Raw genomic sequence first — 13729 nt, 5'->3', positions numbered from 1 at the left:
CGAAATAATCCAAACAAGGAAACTCTCATGTATATACCATATGTCTCGAATTGTAAATAATTAAATATTAATCCCGATCTATGTATGAAAAAAATACAACTAGCTTATATCTCACAAGAACTCATACTTAGCCAAGAAACGAGTCATGTATCTAGCCATACTATAACAGGTCACCGGTCACATCTCACACAGAGTCAACGCTCCTGTCATCGGATACTGACTGTTCACAAATCTCCTACGTGCATCCAATCCCGCTACACATGCGGCCAGAAGACTACATGTAAACCGTTTTCTGCTTGGTTCAAACTCAAGCACAACTCGGGTGACGAAACGATTTCACTGACTAAAGTGATGTACACACTTCACTTTAGCCCTACAAACCAACCCCGGTGGCGACACCAACCACGGGAGCGAGCCTGGAAGATACATCAACAGTCTTATCCGATCACATGAACATTAACTTCCCCATCCCAACTCTTCTCGTTTTTCTAAGTCAACCATAAACCTCATTGAAACTCGGGTTCACCACCTAAACTCAGTCAACACATCCACACATGTCACTAAGTCTGTTCATGACGCACGAGGCCACTAAGTCATGAACTACTATTGGTTCTCAAACACAACAAGGAGATAATAACAACATTAATTTCACTTAAACACATCATGACATGACGAACATGGTAAAATATTCACAAAACATGAAATTGTTCGCGGTGAAAATTGTCTTCATTGAATTCATTGTGCTCTCTGGATAACAACTTTTTGAGTTACAAAAGATCCGGTCTTTTTTAGATCCGGTTACAACGAAATCAAAGAAAAAAAAATAAAAATTACAACTTTCTCCTTTTGAACAAATCGCGAGCTCCTGTTTTGCGGTCGCTCGCTTTGTGTGGGTTCTTTGCCGACGCCGGGGTTAATCCGTGGACCACCGCGCGATCTAGATCCGGTCGGATCTACACGATTCGACGGGTATTATTCCGCGAAGGGAATAATAGCCGGGGAGGATTAGTTCACCAAGGAAATAATCGTCCAAATCTCGGGATCAAAGGCCAAGCTTTCATCCGGAGTGTGGTTTCGTGTAGATCTTAGATCTGATTTTTACCTCTCGAACACCTGCCTTTTGTGACGTGGACGCTCGCCGAGAATCAGATCTGAATCTTCAAGTCCTCAAATCTTCAAAACTCCACGCTCGATCTCCAATTCGGCAGAGTTTCGGCTCTCAAAGTTCCAACCCTTTGAAATGAACAACCCATGGCCTATTTATAGGCACCCAGATCTGTGCCCAGGCACAGATCTGGGCTGAGGTGGCTCGGCCACAAGTGGCCGGCCACCCCTAGGTGGCTCGGCTCATGCCGAGCCACCCTGAGGTGGCTCGGCCACCCCAGGGGGTGGCTCGGCTTTGGCCGAGCCACCCTGGGGTGGCTCGGCCTTGGCCGAGCCACCTCAGGGTGGCTCGGCTTGGGCCGAGCCACCCTGAAGTGGCTCGGTTTCGGCCGAGCCCCTCAGGGTGTTTGGGTTCCGTCGTTTTGTCGGTTGTATCCGTTTTTCGGTTGACTTATTGTAGGCATCGAAAATTGCCTATAGGTCTCCACAAACGGTTCAGTGTTAAAGAGGGTGGATTCATTCCGTCGCTTCCGTGCGATTCGTCGATCTCGTCGCCTCGTTGGTTCGTCGGTTTGTGCCGAGCTATGCTAGGGGACCTATAAGCAATTTTATATGCCTACAGATACCCCCTCCAAAGTATTTCAGTCTCGTTCTTTTATAGAAGAGTCTGGGATACTTTGGATATGATTGTCCCTACCTTCAGTCGGTATAACGGGACCTCGGAATGGCTTCTGTTCTTGACTCCTTCAATTCTCCAGGCTTTTCGGTGCTTTGTCGAAAGTCTGTAAGAGTTCCGGTGCTGCATTTATTGTCTGACCGTTTGTCGGAATTTTTTGAACTTGAAGTCGATTCCTTTTAGCTGACCATTGATTGTGGCGTCGAGTCTTTATGCACAACGCGTTGTCCGGCGTAGTGTGGTTGAGTTATCCTTAAGAATATTTATAAACAATATTCTCCAGGAACTTCTCAAACCAAAAATAGGGAATAGTTTATACTCATATACCTTATTGGAGTATTAAGAAGCAGTTTATACTCGTATACTTTTCGGAGTGATAAGAAGCAGTTTATACTCGTATACTTTTCGGAGTGATTTCTGTGCCCAAATGAACTGAACCGGCTTGATAATGAGCCAAAAAAGGCAGTAATTAGGCTCAAAAAATCTTCTGATCCTTTCGAATATGTGGGAGAGGCAAGAATAAACCAAGGACTGAACCCTCGGTCGATTTGAAGTGGTTTCGATGCTCGATTCAGCTTCAATTTGAATTCTGGTTCAAACCAGGTCTGGTCCGGTTCAACTTGGTCTGGTCCGGTTCAACTGGGCTTGGTTCAACATTATAAAAGAGGGGTTTTTCCTCTTCATTAGGGCCGGCCCCCCCTCTCTCCCTTTCTTTTATTTTTCTCTTCCCTCGAGCGTCCGTTCTCCCTCAAAACTTCATATTTGCATTAGATCTAGTCTTCCTTTGGATCTTTGACTGAGAAATCCCTCAAAACTTCCATATTTAGAATTTCTCTCAGGCCCCTCGAGCGCGTGGTCTGAGCCTCTTTCAAGATCTGATTTTTATTGGATCCACGAGCTTTTCCTCAGGTAAATCTTCAACCATTTTAGCATTTTTTATGCTTAATTCAATTTATGAACTTGTGGGGTCGCATGCGAGGGTTAGGATTAAGATTTGGCGCCTCGAGCTCACCTTTCAGGGGGGAAGAATTGCAAAAAAGAGGAACTTTTTCCTGGATCAGATCCCTTAACTCATTTTGCAGGTCTCTATGTCTCGTATTGCGAGGGGTCAATCCTCTACCGCGTCGGCTGATGGCGCGCCTCCCTCGAGAGGTCGTTCCCCTGCCATGTCGGTTGATGGCGCGCCTCCCTCTTATGCTGGTGAGCTATTTTTTGGAAATTTACAAATTAGTCCATTTTTTCTTGGAAATTTGCAAATTGGTCCTTTTCACCCCATTTTGTTCTCCTTGGCGAGGCAATCGGGAAGAGCCTTGATTCTCCTTGGCGAGGATCGACGCTTTAAAGATATGTTTTGCTTGGTCAAAACCATATCTCAAAATCAATAAAGGGGGCGTTTTGACGCTGCATTGTGCCTTATAAGGCAGGGATATATAGTCGATATACCCTATCTTATAAGTACATAATGTGGCCAAATCGTCTTACCCTTTATAAGGCAGTGACTCCATCTTACCCATTCGTAGGATGAGTTCAACTTTCTTTTATGATTGAGACTAACAACTATTTAAATTTTTGCTTCCAGTGGAATATCCTTCTGGGGCGTTCTCATCTCACGCAGTGTACGGGCGTTGTGGCGAGTATTATTCGATTTCTGATGATTTTTCCCCTATCCGAGTCACTCCTCGGTTTGCTTCGGGCACGTCGACAGAGGTTGCCCAAGTGGTGAAGGAAGGTGGATATCGAGCTCTTCGCCAGTTGATTACAGATGCGCCCCTCGTGAAGGATGTCAGTTCGATTCAGCCTCTCAAGAAGACCGACTTTTTATTTGGCGATTCTGCCAGGGATCCGGATGCCGTGTTTATTGATGCTGAGCAGTGGCTTCATAAGACTGGCAGTGGTTTTATATATTTGCCGAAGATTCCTCGGCATCGTTCGTTGACTGAGCTCCGGCGTCAGACTGTGACACGGGAGATGTCGTGGCGCTTGACGGAGGAGCATGAGAGCGTTCACTGCGGATACATTACTCAAGATAACATTGACATGCAAGCCCTAAAATGTTACATGCAAGACTAAATCTAAATTAACTATATAATTCAGTTTTAACATCCTTAATAACAACATGCAACTGAGAGTTTTACATTAGGTATTTAATAATTTGGTTATCTCTAATCAAGGTTTAAAGCATGGTTAACTTAGGTTTACATGCTAAGTTTGTATGCATGTTATGACTTAGTTAACTAGATCACAATATGAGAAGTAGTTAAGTTAAATTCTCATACTAGAAGATTATATGAGATGCAATAAAGAAAAAAATCTACTAATTTATGGATTGGTGTCAATGAAAGGAAAAAAAATTTTTGAATGTTACATACTCCCCCCCTTAAGGAAATTTCGTCCCCGAAATTTTTACGTACCCTCAAAATAAATGTGGATATGTTTTTCGCATCTCAGATTCTAGTTCCCATGTTGCCTCCTCAACGCTTCGATTATTCCATAAAACTTTAACCAGCAATATGGATTTGTTTCTCAGCTGCTTCTCCTTAAAGCCTAGCACTCGAACCGGTTGTTCTTCATAAGATAGATCCTCCCGCAGGGGCAAGGCTTGGTGCGAAATGATGTGTCTGGGGTCTGGTACGTACTTTTTCAGGTTTGAGACGTGGAACACGTTATGAATCTTCTCCAATTCTGGGGGCAAGGCTAGCCGGTAGGCTACAGGTCCGATCTTCTCCAAAACTTCGAATGGCCCAAGGTATCTCGGACGGAGTTTGCATTTCTTGCCACCTCTTGTTATTCCTTTCATTGGTGTAGCCTTTAGAAACACATTATCACCAACCTGGAATTTTAGGTCCTTGCGTCGACGATCTGCATAGCTCTTTTGCCTACTTTGGGCCATCTGCATATGTTGCCGAATAGTTTGGATCTTCTCAGTCGTCTCCTGGATTACGTCTGGTCCAAGTAGTCGACGATCACCAGTCTCTTCCTAACAGATAGGGGATCTACATCGCCTCCCATATAGGGCTTCATAAGGTGCCATGCCAATGCTAGAATGAAAGCTATTATTGTAGGCGAACTCTATTAGTGGCAAATGCGTAGCCCAATTGCCTCCAAAATCTAAGGTACAAGCTCTCAGCATATCCTCCAGGGTCTGTATCGTTCTCTCAGATTGTCCATCAGTTTGAGGATGTGCTGAAGTACTGAACTTCAGTTTAGTCCCCAAAGCTTGATGTAGGCTCTTCCAAAATCTTGAGGTGAAACGGGGGTCTCGATCTGATACAATGGATATGGGAATCCCGTGGAGCTTCACGATCTCTTCAATGTATAAGTTGGTCAGCTTTTCCATGGTATACGATATCTTGTAGGGTATGAAGTGCGCTGACTTGGTCAGGCGGTCAACTACCACCCATATGGCATCCTCTCCTTTTGTTGATCGGGGTAGTCCAGTAACAAAATCCATGGTGATGTGATCCCATTTCCATTCTGGAATGGGCAAAGGTTGTAATAGTCCTGATGGTTTCTGATGTTCAATCTTCACCTGTTGGCATGTTAAACATTTTGATACAAATTCAGCTATCTCCTCCTTCATGCGGTTCCACCAGAAGTTTTGTCGGAGGTTCTGATACATCTTGGTGCTACCCGGATGAAGAGCATATAGGGTCTGGTGAGCTTCTCTCAATATCTGATCCTTAAGCTCCCCATCATTGGGTACACAAAGGCGATTACCCATCTTCAAAACACCATCTTGAATCTTAAAGTCTGAATATTTTCCTTGTTCCACCTTCTTCCTTATCTCACATAGCTCCTTGTCTTCCTTCTGTCGCTCCTTGATTTGGTCCAACAGAGTAGGTTGTAGGCTTATCTGACAAATCTTCATTCCAGAAGAATACTTTCTAACTTCAATCTCCATTCTCTCAAGCTCCTTACTTAACTCGGCTTGTTTAGTTAGCAAACAAGCTGATGCAATATGATTCTTCTGACTGAGAGCATCTGCTACTACATTCACTTTACCTGGATGGTAAAGAATATTTACATCGTAGTCTTTCAGCAATTCCAACCACCTTCTTTGCCTCATGTTAATCTCCTTCTGAGTAAATATATACTTTAGGCTCTTGTGATCTGTATAAATATCACATGATACCCCATATAGATAGTGTCTCCATATCTTCAGGGCAAAAATCACAGCAGCCAATTCCAGATCATGAGTGGGGTAATTCTTCTCATGAGGTCTCAATTGCCTGGAGGCATAAGCCACTACCTTCTCATTCTGCATTAGAACACAACCTAAACCTCTGGAAGATGCATCACTATATATCACAAACTTATCTGAACTCGTAGGGATAGTGAGGATGGGAGCAGTTACCAACCGTTTCTTCAACTCCTGAAAATGCTCTTCGCATTCTCACTCCAATTATACTTGACATTCTTACGAGTCAAATAAGTTAAAGGGGCTGCTAATTGGGAAAAGTCTTTAACAAATCTTCTATAATATCCTGCTAGTCCCAAAAAGCTACGAATCTCAGTCACTGAGGTGGGACGCGGCCAGTTCACGACAGCTTCAACCTTCGCTGGATCCACGGATATCCCATCTCTAGTGATCACATGGCCTAAAAACATCACCTTTTCTAGCCAAAATTCACACTTCTTAAACTTTGCGTATAGCTGTTGCTCTCTTAGGATTTGCAATACAATCTTCAAATGTTCTTCATGTTCTTGGTAACTCTTAGAATAGATCAATATGTCATCAATGAAAACTACCACAAATTGATCCAAATATTGTTTGAATATCCGATTCATCAGATCCATGAATGCGGCCGGCGCATTAGTCAGTCCAAAAGGCATCACTAAAAATTCATAGTGACCGTAGCGAGTCCTGAATGCTGTTTTTGCTACGTCCTCAGGCTTAATCTTTAACTGATGGTACCCTGACCTTAAATCAATTTTGGAAAAATATTGAGCTCCTTGAAGCTGATCAAATAGATCATCTATCCTTGGGAGTGGATACTTATTCTTAATGGTCAATTTATTCAACTCTCTGTAATCTATACAGAGTCTCATACTCCCATCTTTCTTTTTCACAAATAAGACTGGTGCTCCCCATGGAGACACGCTGGGTCTAATGAATCCTTTATCCAATAACTCTTGAAGTTGTTCCTTTAGTTCCTTCATCTCAACTGGCGCCAATCTATAAGGGGCTTTAGATATAGGAGTGGTCCCTGGGACCAAGTCTATGGCAAACTCTATCTCCCGATCTGGAGGCAATCCTAGCAAATCTTCTGGAAAGACATCCGGGTAATCTCTTACAACAAGTATATCTGAAAGCTTTTTCTCATTCAATTGGTCACTTATCACACAAGCTAAATATCCACTACAACCTTGCCTCAACAATTTATTAGCCTTCATAAATGAGATTAGGTGCGTGAGTGGTCTTCTACTTTCCCCTTGGAAAACAAAACTCGCCTCCGCTTGTGGTTTAAACTTTATCAGTTTTCTCAAACAGTCTATAGTTGCATGATGAGATGCTAACCAATCCATTCCTAGGATAACATCAAAATCTGACATGTCTAGGCATACAAGGTCTGCATTCATGACATGATCACTCACTAAAACTCCACAATTCTCATAAACATATGTTGCTAGGAGACTACCACCCATAGGTGTGGACACAATTATCTCACTACTTAATAGTGTCGGTGAATTGGGAAAATTCCTAGCAAAGTGAGGTGATACAAAAGAGTGTGTAGATCCAGGGTCGAAAAGTGCATGAGCGGTGAATGAACATATGGGAACTGTACCTTCCACCACAGATGGTGATGCTTGTGCATCCTTCCTTGTCAGGGCAAAAACTCTTCCTTGGTTCCTTTGGTTCTGCTGCACACGGATCTCCTGATACTCTAGCAGGTCTTTCTCAATTTCAAACGCAGTCTCCACCAGTTCTGCGTAGTTCCTGATTCTGAGGGCCACTAGTTTCCCTCTGATATTTCCCCTGAGTCCCCTTTGAAACTTCTTAGCCTTATCTGATTCTTCAGCGATCAAATGTGGAGCAAACCTTGATAGTTGAGTAAACTTAGCCTCATACTCTTGGACCGTCATGTTATTTTGTTGCAAACCTTGAAATTCAATAGCCCACTGATCCCTAACACTCTCCGGGATATATTTCTTATTCATAAGCTCCACAAATCTATCCCAATCAATCTGTCTCTGGGCAGCCCTTTCTAATCTTAAGGTTGCCCTCCACCAATGTTCAGCTTCCCCTCTGAACATAAAGGCGGCGAATGACACCTTTTGCTCCTCTGCACAATTTAAGACTGTAAAAATCTTCTCCATTTGTAAAATCCAATCCTCCGCCACCAAAGGGTCGGTGGTACCCGAAAAAGATGGAGGTGTGAGCTTCCGAAACTGTTCTAGGGCTGAGATAGCAGGTGTTGGTTGGTTGCCTCTAGGATTGATACGCTGCTCGAGGATCTCTGCTAATTCGTTTGCTGGCATTCCTTCTTATTCCGATAGGAACAGAAGATCCTTCTTCAATATTCTCCAGGTGTTGTCCTTCCTCATTTTGGGTCTGATTTGCTCTTGTTCTCACCATTATCTATATGAAAATGTAGCAGTAAAAGTTCAGATTCCACAGGTTATTCAAAGGACTTCACTCAGAAATATTTCATTGCTCGCATAATATATATAAGGAACTTCAACAATCAACTTAGAGTACTGATTTCTCCAAAAGCTTTTCATTGATATAATATTAACATACACCTATTCATCCATACAAGAGTTCTACAAAAGTACAATAATCTATATCTGATATATAGATAAAAAGTATGCAGTCCCAAAATACACCACACTTGGGTGTCCACCCAAAAGCCAAAAGTAATAAGATTCCTAAGCTTAGTGACCCAATGGGTCAACCTCTAGGAAGAGGTGGAAGGGCTGCTAGAAGTAGATTCCGTATCAGAGGCCTCAGTCGGCTGTGGTTCACTACCGTCGAGGCTGATCTCCTCCTGCTCATCGTCCTCTGCAGGATCCTCTACCATCGGCTCATCCTCCCATGCCCAATCCTCCTCATCTAGGTCAAGGTCCCAACCAGGAGGAACTCCTTCTAGGATCTCACCAAGTAGAGGCTCTGGTGCCACCTCAAATTCCCACTCCATAGGCTCCTCATCATCCATAGGATCCTCGGGGTCCTCCTCTGGGTCCTCCTCCTCGGGATCCTCCTCTATCGGGTCCTCCTCCTCGCGGTCCTCCTCTATCGGGTCCTCCTCCTTGGGGTCCTCCTTTATCGGGTCCTCCTCCTCGGGATCCTCTTCTATCGGGTCCTCCTCCTCGTCCCTCTTTGCCAATCGCCCACGGGTATGATGGCCAATCAGGGAGTAATCCACTCTCTCCCCGAAAATCTCCTCTGGGTCAATCTCCTCAGAGCTGATCTCCTAATCCTCTGAAAGTGTTGACCACACCTCCCCGCTACTAATGGATCCTTCCATCTCAGAAACACTCGAATCTGAATCTGCCATTCCTGCCAAAAGTCATCTATCAGCCTCCAATGGTACAAAACCAACCTAATAGAGATCAAGATATCATAAGAATGTCATGGAAAGATAATTCCTCCATGACTGGTGTTTGACACCGACCAGAAAGATCCCTACGTCCCCTAGGTATTTCAATGTAGGACTCTTAAGGTGTCAACCTGTGCTCTGATACCACTGTGTAACGCCCCTCCTCTGGGAGGTACATAAAAATTTGAGCATGACCTATCTGTAATAAGAAGGGTCGACCTGCTAAATCTTTATGCACATCACAACATAGATATACTGAAGGGCGAAAAATAAAGCAGTGGAGATGCATATGCAATACCCAAGATCACGAGGTTGACAGCAGAGTCCATTGAATACCAAAATAGAAGAGAACTAAAGGGTAATACAAAATATTACAATAATAGCAGTGGCTACAACATTAATACATGTTTTATAAGTCAAAGGTACTGCAAAAGTGAACATAAATTAACCCCTATTAAGATTTTCCTCTAGAGCTAATCTTCAAATTCAGGGTCTGCAATGCCCTTATCCTTTCCAGCTGTATGACCTGCGAGTGGATTCACAAACAATAGGGGTGAGCCTAAGGCCCAATAGGTAACCATAAAAAAATCTCGGGTACAATCTAAGGGAACGAATGAAAATGATAGACATATATATCAAACTTGAACAACGGGGTCTCAACATTAAGTTGCCATTCTTATATCGTAATCATTGACCGAAGTGAAATAACATGTAAAGATGAATAATCAAGGTCTAATATTCAGGATTCCAAACTCCCCAATCATGGGATAATCAATAAACCGCGCATGCCTTTATACACCCACCGGTGAGCGTCCTCACACAGGGCATTGTCCCACCGGGACACTATAACATTACCACCCACCGGTGAAGCTTACTTCACACAGGGCATAATCCATGAATATAGACAATCAATCATCAACGAAGAGAGGAATACTATCATTATCAATAGTTGAACCATCGAATCAATTTGAATTGTTGCAATGAAATCATTCAAGGACATCGGAGGTATAAAACTGAAATAAACAACATTAGGATAGCAATGATTAACCAATCAACAACGAGCCCATGCATGAGGTGAATCAAATAGGAATATTATGAAAATGATAAGATATACAATTAGCATGGGAAACTAACTCGCAGGAATTTCAAGAAAGTAATCAATCGAACTCTCAAAGACTTGAGAGGAAACAATGAAAGGTTACCTACCGATTATGTCGGGATCCTCTCGGCCAACGAATGAATCCAAGATTCTCTGTCCTATATATACATGTATACCCACATGAGATTCTAGACACTATGTCTTTTAAAACTTTAACTTAAAACTTATATCATGGTATAAGCTACACCCTAGATGATTGCATCTAATATCTCTAATATGCACAGCAACCTAAGTAGTGTACATGCAGCAGATTTAGGTGAATAGATGGTACAGCAATTGATGTTCAAAATGCATGAAACTAGTCTCAAATGACTCCATTATGAGTCTAATTTCAGAATATAAAACTTTTACATCAATGCATAGTGCATAGTAAGAGTCATGCTCTCAGAAAACTACACATATCAAAACTGTTGCAGAAAAACAGAGATCATCATTTGGGATGAATAATTTATTTCGGGTACTTAACTATATCCCAAAGAGCTCATACTTGGTATGTAAGTAATATTATGGATTAGCTTCCATGTCCCATGAGTTTCATCAATTTTGCATTTTAAATGCATGTTAAATGCAAAACAACACAGGGGGGTAGACTGGAATTTCCAGCACATACGCTAGCTATTAGAACTAGGTTTAGGCCTACCAAACGTTATTCAAATTAATTCAAACTCCTATCAACAGAAATACAATTGAGTCTAATTTTAGAAATAGAAAGAATTTCATGCATGCATGGTATATGTTGAGATATATACTCTTTACAAATGACATGACTCAAGCAGACAGTTTCAGACACATGCACTGAGTTAAACCATACTTTTAAACTAGTAAATGATCTTAGAATTAAACAAACAAGATCTCAAATGAAAGCCACGAATATGTAGTTTCTAGAACAGAAAGAATTTCATGCATGCATGGTATATGTTGAGATATATACTCTTTACAAATGACATAACTCAGGCAGACAGTTTCAGACACATGCACTGAGTTAAACCATACTTTCAAATAAGTGAATGATCTCATAATTAAACAAACAGGGATTCAAATGAAAGCCACGGAAGTCTAGTTTTTAGAACAAAAAGAATGTCTTCGTTTGGATATATACAAAGAAAGTTATGATCTGTTTAGTGGTAGTGTATCTTGCTGGAAATTTCTGCACGAAATTTCAGTTTCAAGATAACATTGACATGCAAGCCCTAAAATGTTACATGCAAGACTAAATCTAAATTAACTATATAATTTAGTTTTAACATCCTTAATAACAACATGCAACTGAGAGTTTTACATTAGGTATTTAATGATTTGGTTATCTCTAATCAAGGTTTAAAGCATGGTTAACTTAGGTTTACATGCTAAGTTTGTATGCATGCTATGACTTAGTTAACTAGATCACAATATGAGAAGTAGCTAAGTTAAATTCTCATACTAGAAGATTATATGAGATGCAATAAAGAAAAAAATCTACTAATTTATGGATTGGTGTCGGTAACGGTATCCGATCAATGAAAGAGAAAAAAAAATTGGAATGTTACACCATGCGGGTCGTCGTTTACTGTTTTTATTCCTACTTTGGTGATGCGTTTTGGTTCAAACCACGCTGTGGGCACTGATCCAAAGCTGATTGAAACCGAATTTGCTCCAATATTCTTGGACGGCTTCGGGGTTATGACGCCTACATCAATTAGCGCCTGGATCTTGTCCTTGTGGTGATAGCATGACTTCGTAGGGTGATGGACCACTCTGTGGTATGCACAATACCTCGGATCCGTCACTTTGTTAGCTCCTTCTTGATCCACAATCGTTGGCAGCTGAATTTTGTTATTCTCCAACAAGTACTTAAAGATGCCGGGAACTTCGTCATCTTTGAAGGAGTACACTTTGGGAAATCTAGGCTCTGAAGACTTCTGCTTCTGAGGCCGTTGTTGCCATTGTGACTGCGATTGTTGTGGCGCTCGTTGCTGCTGTCGCTGTTGTTGTTGCTGAGGTTGCAATTGAAAGGTTTGATTAGCATCAACTGCATTAGCATGTGCCTTACCTTTCCCCCGTGGGACGAAATTATGTTGCGGAGCATTATTCGCCTGTTGGCCTCTCTCCGCCTTCTTTCTTCTGATGAATCGCTCTGCTTGCTCTCCTCGGACCTTCAGATCCTTCCATGTCTTGGACGGTGTTGTCCCCATTGCTTCCAACACGTCTAGTGCGAGGTTGTTGTGGCAAGTCTGGAGGATAAATTCCTCGGTGATTGGGTCCCGACAGTTCATCGCCTTGTTCCGGAACCTTTTGACGAAGGTGTCCACCCGTGTTGATTTTGCTCTCGAGATTTTTAATCTTCAAGTTTTCACCTGTGTTTTCGCTAGCATTCTCGTTACCACCCCCTGCATTGACGGGAGGATTATTAGTGTTACGAGCTTCATTCGTATCCTCGTCCTCCTGATGAACTTGGTTGCGACGACTTGGCTCTCCTTGCTGGTTCGTCAATGCTTGGATTTGTTGGTCATGCATTTCTCTCATGTTTTGCATGGCCATCTGCATTTCGAACCTGAAGGTTTCCTGTTGCTTAGCTAAGGCGTCTTCAAGCATTTTGGCCACTTGCTCCGCACTTATCATAAGTGCCTCGCGGGGTTGTCCCTCGCTGGATACCGTATTATCTGATGCGACTGCGGAGCCTGCATCAGATTCTTCATCTTCTGAAGGGAGCCTTGTTCGAACCCTACCATAGGTTGTTCGCTTGATGGTTCCGGACTGCAGACGGGTTCTAGACCGGGATGCTTTCAGAATCGATTCCAGATTGTCTCGCGCCGACGTCCCTCTGCTGGTCATGTTGGTGGTGACCCTCGGAAATTCTCCCTCTTCAACCACCGTTCTTCTTCGTCGGAAACGCCTAGGCCTTGGTTTCGGCGTTTCAGTACTGAGTCTCTCGAAAACCGAAACTCGTTCGGGGACCGCCTTGATGCAGCTGCATTCAGACAATACTGCCCGAATGAGTTTGGAACAGGGGCACTGAGTTTCCTGTTCTTGGGGACTCCTGTACAACTCGTCTGTTTGACGATCGGAGTAACCTATCATGTGTTGGCACGACTTCTCAGGTATAACATTATCGTCATCAGACGATAATGTTTCCTTCTGAGGGAGAATTGCCTTCTTAGGGCTTTCAAAAGTCACGCGCCTCGAAACATGCCTTTTTGGGCCTGAGTTCTCGGCGGGCTCCTGGACTTCAATGCGCAAGTTGGTGCGCATGACTGCCCTGGTCTCTTTGTC

General features: G+C 42.8%; 1 protein-coding gene across 1 annotated transcript; it reads right to left on the bottom strand.

Moving 5' to 3' along the window:
* On the bottom strand, nucleotides 8680–9279 carry LOC109831300 (glutamic acid-rich protein-like). The gene is made up of 2 exons (XM_020398631.1): nucleotides 9223–9279; nucleotides 8680–9099 (listed from the first exon to the last, which is right to left on the bottom strand). The coding sequence occupies exons 1-2, from the start codon at nucleotides 9277–9279 to the stop codon at nucleotides 8680–8682; spliced, it is 477 nt and encodes a 158-aa protein (XP_020254220.1).

This window comes from Asparagus officinalis, chromosome 2 (assembly GCF_001876935.1).
Source record: "Asparagus officinalis chromosome 2, Aspof.V1, whole genome shotgun sequence".
NCBI classification, from domain to species: Eukaryota; Viridiplantae; Streptophyta; class Magnoliopsida; order Asparagales; family Asparagaceae; genus Asparagus; species Asparagus officinalis.
This window is presented reverse-complemented; position numbering and strand designations above follow the sequence as displayed.

Excerpts from the sequence above, each read along its gene's own strand:
- LOC109831300 (XM_020398631.1), bottom strand. The coding sequence starts at position 9,279 with ATGGCAGATTCAGATTCGAGTGTTTCTGAGATGGAAGGATCCATTAGT. Across the intron at positions 9,100-9,222 it reads GATCCATTAGTAGCGGGGAG|AGGGACGAGGAGGAGGACCC; the intron begins GTGTGGTCAACA and ends CGATTGGCAAAG.